Source organism: Phaeodactylum tricornutum, chromosome 18 (assembly GCF_000150955.2).
Source record: "Phaeodactylum tricornutum CCAP 1055/1 chromosome 18, whole genome shotgun sequence".
NCBI classification, from domain to species: Eukaryota; Bacillariophyta; class Bacillariophyceae; order Surirellales; family Neidiaceae; genus Phaeodactylum; species Phaeodactylum tricornutum.
The window spans coordinates 333,771-358,155 of NC_011686.1; the positions used below are offsets into that span (position 1 = coordinate 333,771).

The 24,385-nt window shown below is 47.2% G+C and overlaps 11 protein-coding genes across 11 annotated transcripts; 6 read left to right on the top strand and 5 right to left on the bottom strand.

Moving 5' to 3' along the window:
* Positions 1–151: 151 nt before the first annotated feature.
* PHATRDRAFT_48601 (predicted protein) lies at positions 152–1,293 on the bottom strand. Its single transcript, XM_002183171.1, has one exon. The coding sequence runs from the start codon at positions 1,280–1,282 to the stop codon at positions 200–202; it is 1,083 nt and encodes a 360-aa protein (XP_002183207.1). The 5' UTR covers positions 1,283–1,293; the 3' UTR covers positions 152–199.
* Positions 1,294–2,447: 1,154 nt separating this feature from the next.
* PHATRDRAFT_48602 (predicted protein) lies at positions 2,448–4,204 on the bottom strand (the record flags this gene model as incomplete). The annotated part of the gene is made up of 1 exon (XM_002183172.1): positions 2,448–4,204. Exon 1 carries the CDS (start codon positions 4,194–4,196, stop codon positions 2,448–2,450), a length of 1,749 nt encoding a protein of 582 aa, XP_002183208.1. The 5' UTR covers positions 4,197–4,204.
* A 266-nt stretch (positions 4,205–4,470) lies between these two features.
* On the top strand, positions 4,471–6,626 carry PHATRDRAFT_48603 (flavin-containing amine oxidase). Its single transcript, XM_002183039.1, has one exon. It carries the CDS (start codon positions 4,703–4,705, stop codon positions 6,503–6,505), a length of 1,803 nt encoding a protein of 600 aa, XP_002183075.1. The 5' UTR covers positions 4,471–4,702; the 3' UTR covers positions 6,506–6,626.
* PHATRDRAFT_228 (probable serca-type calcium ATPase) lies at positions 6,532–9,864 on the bottom strand (the record flags this gene model as incomplete). Its single annotated transcript, XM_002183173.1, has 4 exons — positions 6,532–6,648; positions 6,736–8,189; positions 8,226–8,457; positions 8,584–9,864. Coding segments are annotated over 4 exons (3,084 nt in total), but the record flags the coding sequence as incomplete, so codon positions are not given.
* Positions 9,865–10,633: 769 nt separating this feature from the next.
* On the top strand, positions 10,634–12,204 carry PHATRDRAFT_48605 (predicted protein; the record flags this gene model as incomplete). The annotated part of the gene is made up of 1 exon (XM_002183040.1): positions 10,634–12,204. Exon 1 carries the CDS (start codon positions 10,717–10,719, stop codon positions 12,202–12,204), a length of 1,488 nt encoding a protein of 495 aa, XP_002183076.1. The 5' UTR covers positions 10,634–10,716.
* Positions 12,205–13,483: 1,279 nt separating this feature from the next.
* On the top strand, positions 13,484–14,368 carry PHATRDRAFT_39107 (predicted protein; the record flags this gene model as incomplete). The annotated part of the gene is made up of 1 exon (XM_002183041.1): positions 13,484–14,368. One exon carries the CDS (start codon positions 13,484–13,486, stop codon positions 14,366–14,368), a length of 885 nt encoding a protein of 294 aa, XP_002183077.1.
* A 1,125-nt stretch (positions 14,369–15,493) lies between these two features.
* On the top strand, positions 15,494–17,293 carry PHATRDRAFT_48606 (predicted protein; the record flags this gene model as incomplete). The annotated part of the gene is made up of 3 exons (XM_002183042.1): positions 15,494–15,505; positions 15,612–15,661; positions 15,894–17,293. The coding sequence occupies 3 exons, from the start codon at positions 15,494–15,496 to the stop codon at positions 17,104–17,106; spliced, it is 1,275 nt and encodes a 424-aa protein (XP_002183078.1). The 3' UTR covers positions 17,107–17,293.
* Positions 17,294–17,566: 273 nt separating this feature from the next.
* On the bottom strand, positions 17,567–18,124 carry PHATRDRAFT_39109 (predicted protein; the record flags this gene model as incomplete). Its single annotated transcript, XM_002183174.1, has 1 exon — positions 17,567–18,124. One exon carries the CDS (start codon positions 18,122–18,124, stop codon positions 17,567–17,569), a length of 558 nt encoding a protein of 185 aa, XP_002183210.1.
* Positions 18,125–19,784: 1,660 nt separating this feature from the next.
* PHATRDRAFT_48607 (predicted protein) lies at positions 19,785–21,067 on the bottom strand. Its single transcript, XM_002183175.1, has 3 exons — positions 20,879–21,067; positions 20,523–20,757; positions 19,785–20,442 (listed from the first exon to the last, which is right to left on the bottom strand). The coding sequence occupies exons 1-3, from the start codon at positions 21,024–21,026 to the stop codon at positions 20,052–20,054; spliced, it is 774 nt and encodes a 257-aa protein (XP_002183211.1). The 5' UTR covers positions 21,027–21,067; the 3' UTR covers positions 19,785–20,051.
* A 270-nt stretch (positions 21,068–21,337) lies between these two features.
* On the top strand, positions 21,338–22,625 carry PHATRDRAFT_48608 (predicted protein). Its single transcript, XM_002183043.1, has 2 exons — positions 21,338–21,816; positions 21,901–22,625. Exons 1-2 carry the CDS (start codon positions 21,404–21,406, stop codon positions 22,367–22,369), a joined length of 882 nt encoding a protein of 293 aa, XP_002183079.1. The 5' UTR covers positions 21,338–21,403; the 3' UTR covers positions 22,370–22,625.
* A 176-nt stretch (positions 22,626–22,801) lies between these two features.
* PHATRDRAFT_48609 (predicted protein) lies at positions 22,802–24,086 on the top strand (the record flags this gene model as incomplete). Its single annotated transcript, XM_002183044.1, has 1 exon — positions 22,802–24,086. The coding sequence occupies one exon, from the start codon at positions 22,802–22,804 to the stop codon at positions 23,954–23,956; it is 1,155 nt and encodes a 384-aa protein (XP_002183080.1). The 3' UTR covers positions 23,957–24,086.
* Positions 24,087–24,385: the final 299 nt, after the last annotated feature.

A 24,385-nucleotide genomic window follows, 5' to 3' on the forward strand; every position in this document is an offset into this window, starting at 1 on the left:
TCTGCTGACCCGGCCAACTTTTGTTCTGCCCACTTTGTACCTCAATAACATGCTCCATCAAGTTTTCTCCACAGTCGGCTACATTCTGTACACGTCAACTACCATCACGAAATACCACCCTACACCGGATTTCTATCAAAGGCGGTCGGCCCATTCTTAAACCTGCAATTATTTGTACTTCACTTTTACAAAATACTGCTCATTGCGTCTTTTTTGTCAACCAAGTATGAACAAGAAAGAAAGGCGTCATGATCGAGCCAATCGCCCTGCTTGCCATGCTTTCTGCGCCGGTAGGGTGCGGCTGGAAGGTAATCCCTTTCGCAAATAGCCAAAAGGCCTCGTAATGAATCCATATTTGAATTATGACGCAGTAGAATGGATACGAGACGATTTGCCAAGCCAGAGTGAGCGGATCCATTCCTTTGCGGTGGACGTTCATAGTGGCCAAAAACTGCAAAGAGCCGTCCACTCGTTTCATTCCAGTGGCAACGTGAATATTTGACGGTATGCCACCGCCATCAAAATCCCGAAAGACCCAATCATAGACATAATCCATTTCCATAAAGGGTGAAACGTGAAAATTCTTTTGAAAGACATAGTTCGTGGAATCTTCCCTTCGCGATACGGTCTTAATGTCCTCACTGTCTGGATGCAAGACGTAGCAATACATTTCGTTCCAAGGCGTGTTGGAAACTTCCGCAACGATCGCAGCCGTTGTACTGTTTGAAGAATTATCGAGCAGATAGTAGAAGCTGACTGGATTGAAGCAGTAGCCGTAGTAGGATAGATGAGTTACCAACACAATTCGATGCGTCTTGTCAGAAGGTTGGAATTTCCCGTTGGTCTTCAGAGCAACAAATTCATAGATTTTTTGGCTCAAGAGCGATGAATTGCGGAGGCGTCTCTGTCCACTACTCCTTTGTACTTGTGCAGTGTGGCCTTTTAAATGATCTGTAGGTCGATACGATATGATCCACGACAGCGGCCACAGTTGTTTTTCAAACAAGCCATTGTCCTCATCCTCGACTTCTTGCAAATCTAGTGCAAATATAAACAGGGGATACGTGAATGCGTGCTTGGTGGGTCGGTGTCGGGTATGCCACACACGACCAACGAAGAGCGAAGACCGTCGAGACTTCCATACACACGCTGGTTGGCGAAGTCTGGCAATTTGTGCCAGAATCAACGGTAACGCCAACAACGTGACCAGTATCAGAGCGATGCAAACGAAAACATAGCCCACAAAATGTAGCACATATGAAGAGACCGACACGCCCGCCATGGCGACTCGTGATGTGCTGTTCTCTGCAAAATATGGCAAATCAAGATGATACAACGGATTTTGCGGGCTATCTACAAAGGACGCCCAAAATCGGTACGGTTAGTGACAGAGATGCATCAATCTCGAAGCAAGTCCCGTTTGGATGGAAATAATTCTAATTGGCAGTGACTCCAAATTTGTCGCAGATCATGTAATGGATATCGAGCTAGTAGTCGCAAACAAAGTCATCCCCAAAAGACACAACCGGAGGACAGACATTTTCAAGGAGGATACATAGAGTATCATCCTTCTATTTTCCTGTCCTGCCAGCATCGTACGACTCCACGCTAATCGATGAAGGGTCTTTCAAACATCTAACTGCAAATCGGCACAACCGCTTTCAACCAAGTGGATAGCAGAGGAAAGAGATTGTATCGTCAGCTACAGTAAATAAAATGGGAAATTCGGCCTCATCAACAGTCGGCATGATTGATGGCGGCCAAACAGAAGTTCGGTGCGCTTACAGGTTCTGGGCAGCAGGAAGAGCCGAAGACAACCAAGGCACCGGCGGCGCGAAAGGGCATCCAACAACAGCGCAAAGAACGAGATGCTGAAGACCAGCTTAAGAAAGCAAACCGAGACGCAAAGAAGGGAAGCATTTCGAAAAAGTGGGCAGAGAATAAAGCTCGCGAGCGATCGTAAAAGGGAAAGCGAAACGGAGCTTACAACGAATCCTGATCCGTAGCAGTGCAGAAGGCGAATCCTAAACTGCAGTATAAGAAAGGACTTGGAACTCAAAGCCTACCCCTATGAAAGACCCCTCTTTGATACGCTCAGTGTGTTTGCAAGTCACGCGGATCTGTGATAATTGTGCTGAACGTGCCATAAATCGGTTTCAAAAATGACTTGTTTGTTGACTTTAGTGACATGAAAAAAAAATCCACACATGCTCGTTATCTTCTCCTTTCATAATATTTGCGGAGCCATGAAACGAAATTTCAGTTGTGAGTTGCCCCAGAAGCGGTGTAAATTCAATGGACGGCCGACTAAAGTACAACGCAAACAATATATTGCTTTCTAGAAGTATCGTTGTAGTTCAGGTGTGGGCTATGCTCCACTGAAGACCACATTTTAGTCCGTAAGAATGTCAGAGTGGACTCCTTCAAGTAACATCCAGTCTGCCGAGCTATCTAGCGACAGCACTGTTCGGCGGTGGCCAGGCATCTTTACCATCAGGTGGCTGGTAATTTATATGAATGGGCCGGCCCAACACTTTTTGACCCGACTTCGCGACTGCTCGAGCCGCTGCTTCCGGGGATTCCATTTCGGCCCAGCCTTGTCCAAAGAACTGATTCGTTTTGCGATCCATGCGCCAAAGAATGTGCGTGATTCCCGGAAGAAATTCCGACAAAACATCGTCCGTCATGCTCTTCCGGCACATGTTTTTCAGAAAGAGTCGCGTGGTACCGCCTGAGTTCGTGGGCGCTTTGGTCTCCGTATCCCTATTTGCTAACAACAGTCCTTTAGCCCCAACCCGAGCCTCGTATTCATCAATCTGCTGCTGTTCTTTCGCCCGCATTTCCTTTTTTGAAAATACCTTCTGTTCCACGCAGAGGTCGCATCGTACAAACCGATCCAGTTTCCTAATCTTGTCCTTGTCTGCCTGCATACAATGTCGACATATCAAACTGGGAACGCCACAAGCTGGGCAGCGCCGCTTGCCTCCGTACTTATCCCAAGGTTTCAGACATGCTTCGCATTTTCCCATTGGCTGCGCGAAACTTTTCCTTTCTTCTACTACCGGAGGGGCGTGTGCAAAGCGCTTGTCGAAAACATAGTTTTTGCCTTGCCAGTAGCCACCGTCGGGAAAGGCTTTGAAGTATTTGTCAATGCCACCCTGCAGTTGGTACACGCCTTTAATGTTCAGGTCTTTGACCGTGGGGTCTGTATCCATCTTATACTTCAACAAGGCTGACGCACGTTCACAACGGATCCCACCGGTACAATACATGAGCACTTGCTTTCCTTTGAGAGTTTCTTTTGTTTTAGGGTCGTCCAACCAGACTGGAAATTCTGTGCTTTTGCGCATTTTCGGATCAATCCATTGCGGTCCATTGGGTTTTGATGGGTCGCTTGGTGGTTGGAAATGTCCAATCGTCGCTTCGTAATGATTACGAACGTCAATGACGACCGTGTCATCTTCCGCCAGCTTTGTATGGTAGTCTTCCGGCTCGAGATGCGTCCCGTGGTATTGCTGAATCGGCGGCGCCTTGGCACCATCCAAACCGTAATGCACCAGTTCCGTAACAGGAATCATTTTGAGATTGGAAAAGCGCTGCGCATCGGGAAGGTCGTGCGTAAGCTTGAATTCGGTCGGTTCGAAGCATTCCGGTTTCCAACGACGCAACGAGCGACAAAAGGTCAAAATACCATCCCTTGAGCCAGTAAGTGTACAGTTGAGCCCTTCACGCGCAATTCTCATACGCCCACTAATGTTGGCTTGCTTTCCAAGCTGTTCTACGTGAGATAAAGCGTATTTGTACACTTCGTTAGACCAGGGCGGTTCCACGTACTGGTAAAAGAGCAAGAGAGTGACTTTATGGAACTGCGACTCCTGGCTTGTTTGCTCTTTCGCGACAAACTCCTGTGCAGATGATTCAACCATCGGTCGTTCCTCACACGTGCTGGAGTGACGGCGTTTCTTTCCGGCTGGTTGCTGCATTTTATCAGTTGAGGGATCTGAGGTGATGCTTGTCTCCGAGGACGTCCGAGATCGCTTTTTCTTTTCCTTTTTCTCTCGTTTTCTTCGTTTCTTCTCCTGCTTTTCTTCCTTTCTCTTCTTTGCATCGTCTTCCATTATTGACATTTCCTTGGTTTCTTGAATTGGAGTGGTATCTTCTGAAGACGACGGCGCAGGTGATTTGGATTTGCCCATGGTGAAAGTCACCACTTTTGGCTACGAATTGTTGGCGGGTTTCTTGGTTCCGCCGAAAAATCCAAGCCCGAAAGCGGACAGACCCGACTTTTCTGCTAGGGTTGGATTCTATCACTGTCAATTCCCGACCGTCGTCCGGGTCTTTCATGAGACCAATGTAGGTAATTTTCTACTCACAGTCACCTACATCTGCGACTGCCGATGAAACAGTCAAAATCACAGTTACTGTCAACTTGGCACGGAACTCAGTCAACGAATCATTTTTCCGTGGTGGTTTTGATCTGGCCTTGCTCGGGGATGCGCAGTTTCTGGTGAATTGCAGGGTCTTCTGTAAAGAAGGACTGACTGACCTTGAACTAGCTTACGGGCGGTGAACATTGGGTATTTTGGTAGGCTTTTACTGTTATTTCAACTCAGCGAGAAAACAGTTCGTCGCTCAAGTTGCTTCGTTTCTTGATCATCCGTTTGAGTTGTGGGGAACACATCGCCACGAAAATTTTCCAGTGATGGTTTTGGTTGTATCAAACAAGAAACGCGTACGAATGCGGATGCACAGGCTACTGCTCGCATACGGTGCGTTCTTGCTGATAGCACAGCATTGCTTTCCTAACGGCGTGACGTCGTTGTCCTTACAATATACACCGACAGTGGCAACGCACCGTTCACGTCTATCGCTTGCGAATTGCGACGTCCAAGAGGATCCGGAGAGTCTTGGCGAGTCTAAAGTGGTGGTCGTGGTGGGTGCGGGGGTGGCAGGGTTGGCCGCCGCATGGACCTTGCTGCAACAGCCGCAGCAGTCAACTAGAGGAATCGCTACGCATTCAGAATTCCGTGACGAAAAAGAGCATCCACTGAAAGTCTTGGTACTGGAAGCAAAGGATCGGGTTGGTGGAAGACTTTGGTCCGTGCCAATGAGTCAGGGCACAACTACCACGAAGCTCGGTGAAAATGCGAACACTTCGACAGTACGTCAGCAGCAGACGAACGAGGCAACCATTGTGGACCTTGGTGGCATGTACTGGCACGGCGACTCGCCCGTGCTTCAACATCTGCAAAGTTGCTTTCCGACCTTTGAAACGGTAGCTTCGGGAGGAACTTCTCAGCATCCTGGTAGAAGTGGAGCCCAATGGTTGATGTACGATGAAAATGGAAATCTACAGCCGTTACCCCTCAACGAACAAGCCCAGATTCAAGTCTTGTATGATCGTTGGGACGAGCACATGTGCGCTGAGTACGCTACTCATCGTCGTCAGGACCGTTTGCTTCGCAAATTTATGGAGCTGGATACGCCCAAGTTGTTGTCAGGCTGGTCGCAGATATTCTTAGAGAAATTGAGTGTCAGGGAACAATCCTTGCTCCAATTTCAACTCGACATGGCGTTTGGTCTCGACGGAGGCATCCCTTTGGCGGGACACGCTCTGCGGGGACTTGATAGTGATTGGGATTGGATCCAATATAAGGGTGAAGATCGAGTTTCAAAACAAGGTATGCAACACGTCATGAAGGAACTATCGGATGACATTGTAGCAAAAGGAGGCACGGTCCAAACTGAGCAACGTGTGACACGAATTCAGTACGCGTCTTCTTCACTGGAGTACAAGGTCACCATCACGACCGAATCTGGTACCCAATACTATGCCGACGCTTGTATTGTAGCGTTGCCGCTGGGTGTTCTGAAAGCATCTTCGTCGGTCCTTTTCGATCCAGCATTGCCAAGCCGCAAACAATCCACTTTGGATCGTGCGGCTGTCGGAGCTCTGAATACGGTAGCCGTACGATGGAATCGTCCAGTGTGTGCCCGAAACACAACAGCGTATTATCTGGTAGGAGACAAGTACCCGCAGAATCCATTGAGGAACGGGTATGTCTGTTCCGGAAATCTACGTGGTGACGACCCGACCGTCACGCAGTTTTACCTCTCCGAAACTTGTTTCGATTTTGACGACATGACATATTGGAAGACGCAAGCACTCGAGATTGTCCAAGATCTGATGCCTGGTGAACCAAAACTTGCTTTGGATGATATTTTGGACATCAAGGTTTCACAATGGCATTTGGATCCGGATATTCGTGGATCCTACTCAGCACCAGCTACGAATACTCGGGGTAACATGGATCGTAAGCGTTTAGCGGAATCTGTGGACCGAGCTCTATTCTTTGCTGGTGAACACACACACTATGAAGGACGCTATCAAAGTATTGATGGAGCCTACGAAACGGGAGTACGAGCTGCTGCCGAAGTTGCGGACGCCCTCGTTGATCGGTTGCATCACAGTAGGGAGCGAGGAGTTAACACGGCAGGATTTTAATTCTCAAGCGCATTCAGGCGTCTCGACTTCTTCCGGTCTTCTCGATTAACCCATCGTCCTATAGCTTTCAAGATTTCATCGACTAAGAGAATGGGTGCAGCCCAGGAGATAACCAGGGCCCAGTCATCGATCGAAAGAGGTACCTGTATAAGTCAACATTGGAGTTAAGGAAATAAGTTGGATGAATTAATACAAGACGAAAACTATCACAGCAGAACAAATAAACATACCATGCCGAAGCTTTCTCCGAGAGCTGGAATACCGAGGTCTGAGCTGTAAAGAACCATAAGATGTAGCAAAAAAGGGCCGGACACTCCGAGTATTAACCACTTGTTTTCTTGAGGTCCGACTCGGAAAATCGAATCATCCATGGAAACTGCCGATAAGGCCTTTAACATTTCCATACAAACTAAAGTAGTCAACGCTAGAGTTTGAGGTAGCATACGAGCTGAGCCCTGGAATAGATCTGTGCAAGAAGCTGATTCTGTAGGCGGTGTCCAAAACTCGCCACATTGACTCCATGTTGCCAATTGAGCCAACGTTATGCCCTGCGACAGATAGTGTTGGGCAAAAATTCCAATCGTTGCGAGTCCAACGTATAACCCTGTAATACAATAGCGCGTCAATAACCATCGAGTCATAATTGGCTCGTCGCTGGGCCGCGGCGGCTGCTCCATGAGATCAGGTGCCGGTGGATTGAAGCCGAGTGCAGTTGCAGGTGGTCCATCCGTTACGAGGTTGACCCACAATAAATGCATCGCAGTCAAAGGTTCTGGGAAGCCAGCAAGAGTAGCAAAAAAAATTGCGCAAATCTCCCCAATATTACAACTAATCAAGAAACAAATGAACGCTTGCATGTTGGAGTATATACGTCGCCCTTCTTCGACAGCACTGACAATCGTTGAAAAATTGTCATCGGCAAGTATCATGTCAGCAGCATTTTTCGAAACTTCCGTCCCGGTGATTCCCATTGCAATTCCAATAGCAGCTTGCTGTAAGGCAGGAGCGTCATTCACTCCATCCCCAGTCATTGCAGGAATCTCGTCTAAATTTTGTAGCATTTTCACCAACTTCTGCTTGTCTGCTGGCTCGGCTCGGCAGAAAACAATGTTACCTTCTCTAAGAATCTCCAGTTGCTCACGTTCCGCCTTGAGGAAGAACTCGCGGCCTTCATACGCTTTGAGTGGTCGTCCATCGTCTACTGGGGAGAAGATGTTCACATCCCTGGCAATCGCAATAGCGGTATCTTTTGCATCGCCCGTAATCATCATTACACGGATCCCCGCGCGTGTGCATTGCTTCATACTTTCCGCAACTTCTGGACGCGCGGGGTCCTTTATGCCAACGATACCAACTAACGTTAACCCGGATTCGACACTTCTGTAATTGGTTGGATCCGACAAGAGAGGATGCCGGGAAACGGCACGGTCATTGTCTGGCTCAAAAGATTTCAAGCTGTCGTCCAGTTCGTCTTGATCCTTAATTGCCAAAGCGAGACAACGAAGAGGTCGAGCAGCCATTTTTGATACCTGATCTTCGATGGATCGTCGGAGAGCGCCCGTCATGGGAGCAATGGTTCCGTCACGGAACTTTACATTCGTGCAGCGTTCAATGAGTAAATTGGGAGCACCCTTGATTAGAAGACGATTGCCGGCCTTCCTTGATTTGACGCCAGAGCGATAGGCTGCCGCCCCAGGATAATCTCCTTTAGAAAATCCACACAAAACAGACATAGATTTCCGGTCTCGACTAAACTCCAAAGTAGCTAGGCGCGGATGAGCCTCGCGCCATGACTCAACGTTGGCACTGGCCAATACACTAGGCGGGACATCGAAATGCAATCCTTTTTTATCTAAGCGGCCCTTTTCCAGGTAGTGAGACATTCCTCCGAGCTTTTCGGCAAGAATACAAAGAGCCGCTTCAGTTGGCTCGCCGACACGTTGAAAGGCTTTCTCCGTATTTTTGACTTTCTTTTCTTTTCCCGTCTTTACATCCTTCGTACCTTTGAATGTCATGCCAATACTTCGGTTGGCGGTCTTACCGGAGGGGTCATTAATTTCGTCTTCAGACTCAAGTACCTCAGAGTCAATGCCCAAGATCTTGGCATCATTGCAGAGCGCACACACCGCTGCAACATCCGCTACCGAACCCAAGGGATCCTCCTTGACCTCTTTGTTATATTGTATGCCCTCGACTTCACCTACCGGCGAGTATGAAAACCCTTCCACAATACGTTCGCGAATACTGACCTCACCTACCTCATCGTGTTCCAACAAAACCAGGCTGACGACCGTCATCTCGTTGGTTGTCAGGGTGCCCGTTTTGTCGGTACAAATTACCGATGTGCAACCCAGTGTCTCCACCGACTGCAATTTACGGACGATCACGTTGCGCTCAGCCATACGCCGAGTTCCTAAACTTAAACACAAGGTGATTACGGCTGGTAAACCCTCCGGAATGGCAGCCACGCCCAAAGCGACGGCCACCTTTGCGTAGTAGACAGCACCGACCCAGACGGAACCAAAGCTGGGGTCGTTCATTTTCGGAATTGATACAATCCATACCGCCAGACATATCACTCCAATAATGATTGTCAGAGTCTCTCCGAATTCGTCCAGTTTTATGGCCAACGGCGTCTTCGGCTGTTCGGCTTTGGCGGCTGTAACTCCTTGCTGGATTTTTCCAAACTGCGTCGTCATGCCCGTCTGAACGACAACTGCCTTCCCAGAACCGGATGTAACCATGGTACCAGAATACAGCATGCCCTTTTGGTCCTGAACTGGCCTGTTGGGTGAATCGGCACGCCCTTCATCCCCAGGCAATTTTCCAACAGTCACAGATTCTCCCGTAAGCGAGCCTTCATCGATTTGAAGCGATGATGATTGCAACGAAAGAAGTCGCGAATCAGCCGGGATTTTATCCCCTACTCGTAACTCAATGATATCTCCGGGAACGAGATCGGAAGCTTCGAGGGAAGATTTCCAAACGCCATCTCGTAGCACTGTGGCCGTCGCCGACTGCATACGCTGTAAAGCATCGAGACTGTCACTGGCACTTTGGGATTGCCAAACACCAACAGCAGCGTTTACTACCAAAATCGCCAAAATTACAAGGGGTTCAACAAAGCTCTTCCACAAGGCCTCATCCGTGGCGAGTTCGGCAGCTGCAGTGGCACTCTGACGGACTTCAAAGTAGGAAAAGACACCCGAAAGGAGCGCGACGACCAGAAGAATTTGTACAAGTCGATCTTCGAATTGTTCCAGTATAAGCTGCCAAGTAGACTTCGACTTGGATTGCTCCAACGAGTTCTTACCAAATTGCACCAGCCTTGCCGATGCTTGACTTTCCGATAGACCTTCGGGATTTGATTCCAAGGTTGTCCAGAGTTCGTCCATGGAAAGACTGCCAGCGTCAACAGCGGAAGAGTTATACTTAAGTCGTGTCAAAAAAGGAGACATGGTCTCATTTTTCGAGAATCCTGTCCTCGTTGATGCCGAAAGAGCCGTCGTCGAAAGGGCTTTTGCTTCTGAGTTGCTTGCACGGCTAGCAGTAGTAACAGCATAGGCGGAAGGGCTTCCAATTTGATCGGCACCTCCGCGTATCTGTCGCCAAACATCCGGACGCTTCCAGTGCAATCTTCCTGAAGTTCGCGCCATCAAAAGCTTTGGAAGATATGCGTGGGAGATTGGACATTTCCAACTCAATCCGATGTTGAGCCCTGCCCAGCAACAAGCGATCATCAACTGTCTCGACATATTGCCTTCTTTTATCCGTACAATTGTTTTACTCTTTGCGTACGTAGTTCCACATCAATCAGTGTGTGTAGTAGATGCGAAAGACCAAGCAATTTATGGAAGGAAATCTCTCGTTACCTTCGTTATCTTTATGCAAATGGATGCCTTCGTAAATCCCATCAGGAGCTCCAATCCCTGCGATCAGGTTGATGGATATTGACAACGAATCGGTTTGTTGCCGTACCTCTCTATCTTGCAAAAAAACATCGGCGCTTGTGCTGTCATTCTGACGAGATGTGACGTCAAAAATGGAAAGCCACGTGGAATAAATATAGGCTGCAATCACATCCGAACGAGTGATAAAAATCTTGCTGACACTTAAAGTGGATCTGTAATGACACCTTTTTCGCAAAAGACTGTCTTCGTTTTGGCCTTTACCGATGTTCCGGAATAACAGCTTAATCCAGCTTGGTCACCATGGTAAAATTATGGTTGCCATCGCCTCCTCTAATCAATGCGCATAACGAACAACGCAATGATGAAGAGCATGCTTCTCCAGAAGCCCAGCCCTTTGGTTTACGGCGTGCGGAACGAGGATACGGTTCGACGATTGGATTGCCCACGTTCTTGACATCTTCCAGCAGCAGGAGCGTGCGTAGTGCTTACGACACCATCGCTACATCAATTCCAGAACGTCTACCCGAATCCCAGGCTTCAGAGGCCCATTCCATTCGCTTTCAAGTGGTTGTATGGCACGTGGGTCCGATGGATTCAGTTCTTGGCAAAGTCGACGTCCGTTTTCGTGTCACTATTTTTTGGAATGCGATTCCATATCTAAGACCGTGTAAGGATGGTTACCATGCGTCGTCCTCGGTCAGAAGCGACACAACAAACACGAGAGACTCGATTGTTAAAGTGTGGACAATGTATGGTCGACAGCGAGCTTACGAACGAACCTTGCATGACAATCTGTCACCCGAGTCTTCGCCTGTGGCGGAGAACCACAAGAAATTCAGTAGGATACGGTACGTTGATGTTCCTCCGGTATCCATCCTTAACGCAATCGACTTTGAGGTCCTGGGTGGAGACCCTGAAGTTTGTGTCGTTCAAGAAGAATCTCGGCTTATGCGCTGGAGTTGCCTCTACAAAGCATCCCTAACTCAAGCAGACTGGAATGTCGCCAATTTCCCGCACGATTCCCATAACCTCGTCTTGAAGTTTGGCATTCTCAAAGATCGCCGAGCGGGGAAACGCTGGGACCGCAACATATGGAAGCTGGGGTTGGCAACCGAGGACGATACCCAAGGTTCCATCCGTGTACCAGAAGGCTTACTAGTGGAGCACGTACGTGTACCAGAGTTCAGCTACGATGTAGCTCGGGGTTTGGATTTTGAATTTGTTCCGCTAAATTTTGGTGCCAGTCGTCCTCTTAATAGTAATGCGGAAAACGGAAGTAACAAGGACCAGCTGAATGGAAGGGAGCAGGACAACTGTGACACCTGTTTACAAGTCAAACTGCATGTCCAGCGCGACTCGGCTTACTACGACCGCAACATCATCCCACTACTAACGGCCTTAAATCTGGTGGGCATATCGACTTTGGCATTGGCACCGTCCAAATTTGGATCTCGTGGGCAAATTATAGTAGCAACTGCGTTTGTCGAAATTGGGCTCCGTATGACACTGGACAGCCGGCTTCCACACGTGGGATATCAAATCAAGATGCAGGTTGTGCTCAACAACTTCTTTTTTGGTCTGCTCTTTCTCGTTCTTGGAAGCAGCATCAACTATCTTGTGCTAAATTATGACATGCAACAAAAGGAACAAGAACCTAGATGCTGTTATCACATCACCATGTGGCTTGATGTTGGCTTGGCCATAACAGAATTGCTGCACGTGCTCTGGAACCTGACGCTGTATTTTGGGTGGAATCCAGGTCAGCTCTGCGACTATGCAATTGATTGAAGTCGCGTATGCTATCACTTGGTTGGTCCTACCACCTTAACATCGACGCTTTTTCCTTACTTCCTTTTGCGAAAGTCTCTTTAATGCTAGAAGTGCAATTTTGGTTACTTACTGTGCCTACCTTGACAATTTGTAGGAAAGCCTTGTGTATAAGATTGAGCATCGCCATTCCTTCTGTTGACAAGAGTCTGTGAAAATAAAGTACCTCCAAGAAAAGCCCGCCAGCAGTCTCTCCGCCGTTCTTGCCGATCGTCTATTTGGATGAGAGGAGTGCACGCAACGACTTTTTTCATGGCAAAAATGCGTTTATTAACGTAAGGAAAAACATTCTTCCGCGTTTTGTGTCTTCTCTCTATGCTTTTTGATATCTCAATTTTACCAAGTTGGTAGATGGACAGGGAGATTCTCTGTATTGAAATAGTGAGATACGGTTATCGGTACCCTCGATTTACAGCGGACACTATCTGGACTAAGCTAAGGTAGTAAATATTTCAAAAAGTACGAATGTGACAAACAGTATCTACTTGGCTCGAATGACGGACATCAAATTCCACACTTTCATGGGGTCCTGGCTTGAAGCGGTGCTGGATCGTTCGAAATGTGTGTGGGTGGGATCTGTTTCCTATTATCTTTTTCGTCACGCCGGCATACCATTCTCCATACCCTTCAAGGCAAACAGCATACGATCGAATTAGTTATAAGCACATCACGCCCACAAGCATATTTTAATAAAATAAATAAAACATTTAACAACTGAGGTTTGGCAGAACCGTTGAAATCCGGCTACACGATTCTTTGTATATGGCCTTAGGGGAGTTTCACAGAGTAAACTGTCGATATTCTATTTGGTTGGAACACTGAGTACACATCCTTCCACTTCCCACGAACGTTAGAGTCGGTACATGGCTGATAGAGGCTTATCATTTTTGCGCTAAATCCTTTAATTACAACTCTGTACTCCGACTCATTTAGGTTTGATTTTCAGTGTACGGGTACACTTTTCTGCGATATTGCTAGCCCCGGACGAGGCAAATACCGCGCAGCTCATTTCGCTTTTCAGCAAACTCAGACTACAATTCACAGTCACACAATAACGGCGAGGTACGGAAAAAGGTACGGCATCAATTGAGAGCCGCTGGCTTCTAAACAAATCTATGCACATGGAATATAACCAAGAAGGGCAGACCTCTGACAACATTTTTCACTTTGGACTTAGGTTCTACTCGAATTTGATTACACAAACATCTGGAGACCGTCAGTGAAGAATTTGCATTCGATCATGAGTCGTACATCCAACAGTTACCATCATCGGCATCAAGCATACTTCCATCCCCACGAAGATGAGTTTGCCGCTCCATCGACACCATTCTACCACCAATTTCATGATGTCTTCACGCCCGTTCCCTCACGTACCTCTAGGTATTGCTTCGAGGAGAAGGATGTACGCCACCTGTCGGCACCTCCGATGCTTCAAACGTGTTTAGCTGTAGAGGAATGCCCCAAGGCAAGTACCTCGCCTCCTTCGCGGCGACTTCCATCTTCTCCTTTGGTGAAGCGGAGCTCTACCCCCGCTCCCACACCGTCATGTACAAGAAGTTCAGCTACCGCTTCGCCCTCTCCTGCTATCTCGCTTGACGATGAAGCCATTTGGTCCTGCGACTCTGGCGACACCTTTGAGTGCCCCTTTGACTATTACGAAAAGGTTCTTGAACATGCCAAAACGTACGGCTTTACTATAGCCCGCTCCTTTGAGCGCTATTGGGAAGAAGATCAACAAAAGTTTGGAGTCGTCGTGAAAAAAGGTTACATTTACTGTAATGTTCTGAAGTGCCAGCGCGGTCGACGCGGATGTTGTTTTGGAATTCGCTTTGTGCATGTACCCAAGCGCGGTGTTTACAAAATCAACAAATGTAATGGGACACATTTGCACGAGTTGGCTGTCGGGCAACATAACAACGGCAGGCGACGGGCCCCGGTGGTGACTCAGAAAGGTTGCAAGAGGTTGAGGGTCGAGACAAGTCCAGAAAACAAGACAGTCTCGGCAGCAGTATTCGCTGCTCCAGGCATGAAACCAATGCTACGAACCAAAGGTGAGCCTTGGGGATACCCAGACGAATATTTCTCCTGTACATCTGTGCTTGGGCGCAGCAGCTACTACACGTAGGGCTACCGGATCAGCCTGTTCTTCCGGTGCTCCGCACTGGAAACCCATTTACGCACGCTCGATTTACTTGTCTGGCTCTCATCGCGCCATGGAATTTCTAAGAAGTCCATCAAGTTGAATAACTATTTTAATTACTCTTCAAGGAAGTAACGTTGTAGTTTATCCACTATCAAAAAATCCTGCATAACTATTATGCCCTTGGGTATTTTATATAATTGCATCGTTTGATTTGACACAAGAATAATACTTACAGTGGATGCGACCTCTAGACGGGAGGGGCTTGACTCACATTCTGTCAGTAGTAAACCTAGTATGGCGATTGAAAAGAGCAAAAGAGAGACCATTACAAAACAGACGCAGTACACGTTCCGCTTTCCTGGAGGATAGAAGACCCTATCCCAATGAAGAGACGAGATTCAACCCTGCTCTCTCACACAACTTGGATGACCAGATATTTTCGGTCGACTTCTGTTATTGGTTCTGGAGAATGACTTTCTCCCAATGTATATACGAACCAAACCAGTGAAGTCTCGCGCATTTCCAGTATGAAACACGCTTTTCGATATGACAAACTAACAGTTAAAGCCGTGCAAATGTTATTTTGGTCTCCGGTTGCCCATCGTTCGACAAGTGCGTGTGTTACTTCTCTAACCTATGTGCTGCGAATCGGATGCGGCGCTGCCGCATCCAATGAGATACTTTGAGAAGTTCTGACGAAATCTGGGCTAGCTCAGTCGGTACGCTGGCATGATGTACAAGTCCATAAGGGCTATATAAAACTAAGTGACTCTAATTAGTATCTCTGCTTGCATCATCATATCCTCTCCTTCCCGATGAAAAGGGCATATGATATATTACGGTTGAGATAAGGGTCTCATAGTACTTTGTCTGATGAAAGGATTCAAAATCAGTTATGAAGTCGCTTACAACTCCGAAAGACGGTGTATGTTTACACATGTTGGCAGATCGGGTGACCGTGAACACAAACCACGCTACCCCGACTTTGAGATTTTGTCGATCTAAATTGAATCCACAGACAAGTATGTGTGGTAGGTACACTGGAGAAACGACTGTATCATGTAGAGTGGAGTCGGTCAAGAGATAAGCAATTTAGGTTAATTAATCATGGCAGTTAAAGTAAGTTCATCTCATTTGCGGAGTACAAGCCAATTTAGTAGCTTGCGACACCAATTTATTAGTTAGTTTCTGTGTCCGAACCCGGGTGGATCACTTTTCTTTATAGCGAAGAATTTCTGAATTCCGTTGTCTTGCGGTTGAGGAACGAACTCGTCGGTAGGTTGTTCGGATCTCTCCTCTTTCGCTATTTTTACAAGCGCGCGCGCTCCCAGGGCCTATATATTCGATTGCAACCAGTCAATCAGAGTCCCATCAAAAAAGTACTTAGTGGGGGGCGCCAAAAAATGAGTTAGTTACTATCGCGACCGTCGATCTGGCCAGCCACGCACTCTAACGATACAATCGCGTTCATCCTATGACTCTCACTCGCGTTCTCTCTCTTGCGAAGAAGATCGGAGCTCTATCAACGTCCTCCTCGCTCGCTCTTGCTCGCTCTCGCTCGCTTTCTCGGACCAACGGACCCACTTTTCCTTCTCGGAGACCAGTCCACTCTAGACCCATCCGGTCCCTCGAGTATCTATCTGTATACGACTATGAGCGATTCATTCAATAATCACCATCGATATCCATCGTACCACTATCCATACGAAGAGACACCTTCGCCATCTAAGGTTAACACCCATCACTATTGTCACTCATCGTCCTACCATCCCTCTGCGCCGCGGCATCCCGCTCCGCCCCAAGACGACCAACAATACCGATATGGTTCATCGTACTACTACCCTCGTGGTGCAGAATTATCTACTCCATCGCAATTGAACGATAGGTACCATCAGCGATGGTATTATTATCCTCCAGATGAGGAGTTCGCATCAGGCGATCATCAGTTTCAGGATGTTTTCACGCCTTTTGCTGCTTCGAAATATTGTGAAGCAGTGGAAGAAGAGGGACTCGAAACTTATGCACCTCTACCGATCCAGCCGTCCTTGACGCAATCAAATATCAGAGAAAATACTCTTCCCTCTTCATTGACAGAACGTGCGTCGCCAACGTATTCTTCACCGTCAAGGGTGACTAATGTGGCCGTCTCTTCATCCTCTGAAGTTCCGCCACTCGAGCTGGAAAAAATTTGGGCTTGCGAATCCGGGGACACGTTTGCCTGTCCCTTTGACTACTACGAACGTGTCCTCGAACACGCCAAGACGTGTGGCTTTACCATTGCTCGCTCGTTTGAACGCTATTGGGAAGAAGATCAGGAAAAGTTTGGAGTTGTGGTAAAAAAGGGTTATATTTACTGCAACGTACTCAAATGTCAGCGTGGTCGTCGGGGGTGCTGTTTTGGAATTCGCTTTGTTCATGTACAGAAACAAGGTGTTTACAAGATAAATAAATGCAACGGGACACATTTGCACGATCTGTGTGTCGGGCCGCACAACAACGGTAGGCGCCGGGCACCGGTGGTGACTCCAAAAGCCTCGAAGCGATTGAAGGCGAGCCTCCGGGCGGATGGAAGGGCTGGTACTTCTACATCCATGTATGCTTCGGCAATGAGGAATGACGAAGAAGCATTTCACTCGGAAATGTCGAGTGCTGTTCCCGATAAGAACCCATCCTGCATACCTGGACCATGCATAGTTGGACGCAGCAGTTTCTATGCTTGATCAATGCTGCTGCTCTACCAGTTTGTTAATGCTATGGGCTGTAGCGCACTTCATTGAAAATAACAACCGGTGCTTCCTACATGTTAGCTGGGGCTAGCGGGCGCTGAGGAAAGCACACTTTTAAGCTGTGCTGCGATGATAGCGAATACACTATGCAATATAAATTTAAATATACCGGTTTCTTTTGAACCGAATCATATGCCCTCTATAGATGTTTACATGCGCTTAATGTGAAGTGAAATAAATAAATCAAATTTATATATCAAATGATGGGCATATTTAATCTGGAGTGAAATGGGTTCCGGTATTCCACATGAAAGCATCCTCGCAGTCAGTAGAAGTAGGTATGTAACTCTTTTCTCTCTGTAAAATTAAAGGGAAATATATCTGGGACCAAGACACGAATAGCAATCGCATCTTACAATTTATGTAAGTGTGACTCTAGCTGTACAGAGTCCTTTCAGGCTGCGGGCGCGTGTTCGCCTGGCCCTGGTAAATAGTCTTGGCGTAGGGCTTCTTCTGCCAAGAGGTTTGTCAAAATTGGAGCCGTTTCGTTTAAGGCGTCCAGAAATGCTGCTTCTTGCTCCATACAATCCACCGCCGTTGTAATGTGTGATCGGTAGTCATTGGCTACCAAACGTCGCCCACGAAAGCAACAATTGTTCACGTCTGCAAAGAAGAGTCGGTTGCCTCCAGGCGTTCGCGAGCCGAATAAAAAATAAACGGGGTCGGTATAGCTGCCCCCACGTTCGTATATATGCCGCAAAAGCTCGACCGTCAGCCGGTGCTGTCGGCGAGTGCAAGAAATGTAGTCGCCATCGTTTTCTACAGACAATATTCCCAGGAGTTCGTGAATGCTGGTGAATGCGAGGCATGGCCACGGAACCGTTTCGGGCTGAGCGGAATCGGCCTCATCGTCTGCTGCGTGGCTCAGTGGGAGATCGATGAACTTCAAGCGGAGACCAAATGATATCGGATCTTTCGCCCGCCCAACAAGGCTCTGCCTTCGTTTGTTCATTGTTAAGACTCTCTCTCGGATTCCGTAGAGACAGAAAGGCAAGAGCGATAATGTGCGACGAAATGTTCGCTATTGTTAACGAAGAGACAAAAAAAATGAAAGTCACGAAGGAACCACGTAAAAGTGTTCGTCGACCTTTAGAGTCCGTGGACTGCTAGTTGGTTCGTAATCCCCGAAAGGCGGGCGCGTGTGTCACTCCAACGGCTTATACTTTGAATACCGCTAGGAAATTTGTTGCGGGATGCACTCTGCGGGACCGGCAGTACCAATATGTCGGCACGAACAAATGAGGATCGATGTCGAAACTGGGGTGTGTGCTTAAAAATCATTGTCATCTCGACGGACTTTTGTTGTTGTGACAGGCGAGTAGGTAGTCATAGTGAAAAGGCGAAAACCAGGATGCGACCACATTAATTGATGGCCACCAAGAAATGATTATGAACATGTCCCTTGCTCTATGTCAAGCCCTCTCTAGCTACAAATGCGTTCCACCGTAAGCCGCTCGACACCCCAATTATCAGCCGTCGTATTTCATTGATCAACATGGACCAACCGGAAACCGGCGAAAACTGGACTCGAGAGTACACTGATGAAGATGCTGCGATTCCAAATGGAGCATACGGAAAATTGGAGCATACTTACACATAGTAAAGTGCAATTTCCGTCCCTCCTCCACGCGACCTGTCAGTCGAAGTGCAGCGATTACAAAAAGTCCAGTAATAATTCTATTATCTGAAAGAATAGATCCCTTCCAATTCAACAGTCACTGAGACACAGTATGGAAAAAATGATCGAGCAAAGGATACTGAAGTGCCGTCTCTCGAGGTGCCAAAGCTGATATAAGATATGCATACTTTTCTCCAATGATTGTGTGGACAAGTGCGGCGAATTTCTGATTCAAAACCGCATTCTTCTGCCCACATAAGTAGGTACGCAGTCTTCAACAAACGCAAACGGAAAAAGCCGCATCGATGAAATCTTCTCTTACAGCGAAAGGATTAAGACTTTAGAGAAAAATCTGCTATTGACAATGGTTTACTAAAATGGCGAGACGACCTCCCAATAATTTGAAACGAGCTATGTCCAGACTGAGCAAGCCATTTCTTCGACACGGCGATCTGAAGACTGTGAAAGCCCTCCTTTCTCGCTTTCATGGAGCAAATGGTCGAGAAACAGAGCCTATCTTGTTCAGTGTACAGAAGGACGCATGTCTAAACGTCCTTTTAAGAATTGCAACGGCTTGCTTTTTGCTTAGAGGCGACATGCGCGGTGATGCCCTTATTCATTGAGCATGCCGTGAACCTGTGTCGACAGCATCACAGTTGCAAACGATCCTTATATATCCTCCACTTCCCGGTGACTTGCTGATACTCCAAAAGCGGAAAGGTAAACTACAATGCATGTCGCCTGCAAAACGAACGTGTCGGCTTTGTTGAAACAATGTTCTCAATTCCTCTTATTTCGATGCAAGGGAAGTTTTGGCGACCAGAGATGACGATGGACTCAACCCGCTTCTTACAGTGGTATCAACAAGAAATCTTACTCTCTTCACGACGTCATATTTAACAAGCCAAAGCAGAGCGCAATCTTCTTTTTTCAATGGAACAGAGAAGCGTTGATTCAGCAATACTTCTCCACTTGCTCTAGCGACACGGCTGAAGATGGTAGAACTTATATGGCTACTATTAAAGTAAATGGATTATTCAACGTGTGACACAACGAAGATACTGTACGAGGTGGTCGAAAGGTTGACGGATTATACAAGGTACGCCGTCATGCCATTTTCGAAGTGTCGGTCCAAGCCGCTTCGAATTTTCATTCCACGGAAGCGAATTTTGCGAAACCTTAAATACGACAAAGGTTGACGACGTATTGAACAAATGGTTCTCTCGTGAGTAGGACCAAGGCCCGGTGACAATCTGCCGGTCTACTTGTACTCTTCCACCAAGGCAAAAATGTTTTTGTCTTCGGGGATGTCTTTGTCACATAAAACATGGCGCGCTAATTCCATTATTCCCGCCACACTCCGACCGGCATCGATAATGATATTCTTGAGCATTTGCTCCTTGAGTTCGACACCATGAATGCTTTCGAGCTGATGAATCAGATCTTCAATTTCTTCGTCGCTCAAGAGCATGTCGCCGTTGGCATCGGCCGCCAACATTACCGAAATTAAGTTCTGCAAAAGCTCAGACTTTAGGTTAACATTCATGGACGCTAGAATCTGTTTGGATTCTTCCAGTTGGTTTTCGAGTTCGTCAACCGATTCGCCCTGCATGGATTGTAGAGTTTCAAGTGTTTCTTCCATAGTTTGCAGACTATATATGTAGGTGGGGGAGGGCGTGAGAACAAACACGTAAGAAATTCGAATCATGCAGATATATCGGTATCTACGTACTTGGCGACGGACTTTTCCATTGTTTGCACTTGTGTCGATAAGCGTTCGTTTTCGGTCGCCAGTTGGTCGACTTCCGACGTTAATCGCTCGTTCGTTTCCGCCAAAGCCTCCACCTCGGTAAGCTTCCGTTGTTGAATAGCAGCATACGGTGCCAAAATTGTCCCCAGCAGACCTGAAACGAACACTGTAGGGTGTCCAGCGGCTTGGAAAACCAAGGAAAGCACCGACGTTATAACTGTTAAAATAGTCCACGACAAAATGCGCATGTGAGAATCGACTCCGGAAAACATTTTTTTGGTACAGAGGTATGGAACACACGGAAGAACGTCTTACTGGTGTGTCCGTTGTGTACGTACAACTAACGCCGGCGATACTGGCAACGACCTGTTCTTTAACGTAGTGGTCCTTGATATCTTCTAAAGGCTTAGGCTCTTCGCCGTTTCCGGTTAATAGTGGCGATCGTTCTCCCAATTCGGGATCCGCAGTCGATACAGTGGCTGTCATAATCTAGATGCTGCTCCTGTCTTCTGTAATAGCCGCTGTGTTGTTGAACAATAGTGGTCCGCCAAAGTCCACGGTGCACCGACAGTCTCATCCTCACGAACATCGGACTGGCCTAGGACGGGATCGCGAGATGCTTGACTTTGAGAACGGATTTTTCCTAAATTGTAATAAATAGATCGGCGGAAAAAGTCAATACATAAGCACATTCAGTCCCGTATTAGCAATTGTAGAATAGATTTTCTGAAACAGAAAGATCTGTTTGCTTCCGGGAAAAAGGCCACCCATTCCATTGTGCCAATCCCTGAAATTGATTTCATGGCTACAAGGACTTGTAGTTGATCCCTCTTCCATTTCCAATAGCATTTCCCGGTAAAGCCATGGCGGAAGAGACGACTACTCGCAGCTTGGGTACGGTCAAGGCCACCCTAACGGCATACCAGACGCTGAACAACATTGGCAAGAATCCACTCAACGACGACGGAACGGTTGGTGGCGAAGAGTCGGACAGTCTCGTCACCCGACCGCATCTCGGCATTGTCGGAAGCGTCGCCGTGGCGGGGTTACTCGCAGCGATTGCCAGTTTTGTCCTCGTGACGGCGCATTTGGTAGATTTAGCCTCCGTCACGCTCATGCTCATCGCCCCGCTCGTCGTCGTACAAAAGCACATGCTTCGCAAGCTGGGAGGAATGCGAGGATTACAAAATTCCCTGAGACAGAGCGCTAATCGTTTCATGCAGCAAAACTTGACTCTCCACATGTCTGTCAGTAAGCTTTCGCACAATGTCGAAAGGTAAGTGGGGCTCACTGGCATAATTCCGAGCATGCAGGATGCTGCGTTCTAGGATATCACCCTCATTTGCTTATTCTTTGACAGCCTCTCTAAAGTTGAAGGGAAACTCCAGGGTATTGCCGAAAAGTCTGGCACAAAGGTCGACCATCTGTTTGACACGGTTAAGGAGAACGGTGAAATTCAGAAACATATAAAAAAAGCTTTGGAAACGAAGGTTATGCAGCAGATAATGACGGCTTGTCTTCAAGTCGACCGCGATCGCAATTTCACTCTCGGGCCGCAAGAAGTTAAGATCCTCGAGATGCGTTTGAGCAACATCCCTGGTGTCATTTTTGATAAGACCCGGTTCGACGCATTTTTGCAATCCGACCAGGGGGAACTGGCATTGTCCGACGTTTGTGGTATCGCCCGTGTATTGCGGGACAACTCTGTCCCGGAAGCGCAACGGATTTTTCGGTTCGCTCCCCAAAAGGTGCTCCAGCAGGGGAAAGCCTCGTCGCCGCGGAGGGGGCTATTTGGTATGGGCAGTGCCAGACACGATCTGGTGCCTTAGTCGAGCCCACCCGTGGGCATCAGCATCGTGCTTGGACCATACCATGACAATTGAGCGGCTCAGCATGCTATAACTATCTATTTAAAGAGGCGATGAATGATTGTTCTGTCCCTCTCGTATGGTTGTGGATGATTTAAAAGCTCATCTCATTTCGATGGTTCAAGGGACACAAACTAGTTAACTCTTGTTCGAGGGACTCGCATTTTCCGATCCTATTGCATAGCATTAGTAAGAATAGAGTGATCTACTTATCTCTACAAAGCAAACCAAAAATTCCTAACTTTCGAATACGAATCTTCCGTAGGACTTCGGTCCTGTATTTCGTTTCTTGTCAACATGTGATTGACTATCAATCAAGTCCCGTATTGTTCTGCCCATTTCATCAGCGCAAATTCGCATGTTCTTGCGATCTGCTGTCCTGAGCTTCACACCATGGCGGTTAGACCACAAATATTGACAACTTTACGGCAGATAGACCCTATCCCGGTTAAGTTGGAGATTCGTAAAGCTTCCTTGAACTTTTTGGCGGATGACACGACCGAGGCGGATGGTTTTTTTCAGGAGCTTTTGCTTTCTGTCTTGACCAATACTTCGATTCAAAAGCTCACCATTTATTTGGAAAACCTACATGATCTAAACACTTTGGCAAGCAAACGACTCGAGACGCTTTGGCCAGTGCTATGTCGGCTGCCGTCACTTTATGAAGTGGAGATTGACGGGCGTCATGATTGTATGCCAGCGCACGTGTTGATTCGTTTTTTGGGATGCGATAACGTCGATTGTTTTCTACATGTAAGAAAATTGACTTTGAAAAATGTCGCATTTATCCAAGAATACGAACTATTGCCATCATTAATTGTACATTTACCCCGACTTCAAAGCTTGGAAGATTTTTCATGGAGGCGATTCGCTTGTGTGAACATGGGCAGAGAAGTGCGTCCGTTGCTGTTGACGATCTTTGCTTTGCCGCGTTTAAAACACATTCATCTGGAAAACTTATCTCGTGGAGTTGATCATCAAGAGCTGGCCCCGTGTATAAATCGCCTATCTTCTATTTCGTCCCTTCAATCCTTGGCTTTACTGGGCTTCGATTTCCAGGAAGAGATCAGCCTGTCCGTTGCATCCTTGCTACGACAGTCGACATCTCTGCGATCTCTGACGTTGGGATCCACTTTGACGCCTAAGGCGGGGCGTCGTATTTTCTTTGCCTTGTCCGAAAATCTGACACTTGAACATCTTGAGATAAGGTGTTGGAGCGGGTGGCAGCGGGGTCACGAAGCGAGTCGTGCATGGCGTACATTGGCTCTGGTACTCTGCTACCAAAATACCACGATTAGCAACATTCAAGTATCATTCGGTAGTTGTAACGGAAGATCCTCAAATCCACTGAGCAATCCTCATTGGAAAAAAGTAAAGCTTTATCTTGAAGTGAATCGAAAGGGCTTAAGAAGGAGACCGTTGTCCGAGGACGAAGGCATTTTTTTGCCGAATATGTTGGCTACTGTAGCGCACAGCCAATCTTGTCTGTATCAGATATTGCGCTTGAACGTGCACCACCTCCCAAATTTGAAGAACCCAAGCAACTGAAATGTTAGCAGCCAGTGCTATTCTTGGAAAGGGATATTGCGGCCCAGACAGTATTGCAACCATGAGAAGTGTTCGCGCTTTGTGTCCCGTTGGCAATCTAATCACAAGCTTTCAGCCATGAATCGATCGGGACTTCACGGAAAATACGCAGCTTTGTCGCCCTCTTGATTGGATACGTTTGAATGATCCAATTTGCACGTTGCATACTTTAAAGACAATTCAATTTGGTTGTGGGAATACCCTATTGTGTCGCACTTGACGAAGATATATTTTGATTCACGAACGCTAGGCTCATTGGAATGCATTGGTACAATGATAATTGGCTGGCGAAATTTCAGTATGTTGGAATAGGCATTGCATCTCTTGCCTTGGATTGAACTAAAACAATTGTGATAATTCGTATAGAGAGCAAGCTTTCTTTGGTATATC

Excerpts from the sequence above, each read along its gene's own strand:
- PHATRDRAFT_48601 (XM_002183171.1), bottom strand. The coding sequence starts at position 1,282 with ATGGCGGGCGTGTCGGTCTCTTCATATGTGCTACATTTTGTGGGCTAT.
- PHATRDRAFT_48603 (XM_002183039.1), top strand. The coding sequence starts at position 4,703 with ATGGTTTTGGTTGTATCAAACAAGAAACGCGTACGAATGCGGATGCAC.
- PHATRDRAFT_48607 (XM_002183175.1), bottom strand. The coding sequence starts at position 21,026 with ATGACAGCCACTGTATCGACTGCGGATCCCGAATTGGGAGAACGATCG. Across the intron at positions 20,758-20,878 it reads CAGTATCGCCGGCGTTAGTT|TTATAACGTCGGTGCTTTCC; the intron begins GTACGTACACAA and ends CTATTTTAACAG. Across the intron at positions 20,443-20,522 it reads ATGGAAAAGTCCGTCGCCAA|TCTGCAAACTATGGAAGAAA; the intron begins GTACGTAGATAC and ends CTACATATATAG.
- PHATRDRAFT_48608 (XM_002183043.1), top strand. The coding sequence starts at position 21,404 with ATGGCGGAAGAGACGACTACTCGCAGCTTGGGTACGGTCAAGGCCACC. Across the intron at positions 21,817-21,900 it reads CTTTCGCACAATGTCGAAAG|CCTCTCTAAAGTTGAAGGGA; the intron begins GTAAGTGGGGCT and ends ATTCTTTGACAG.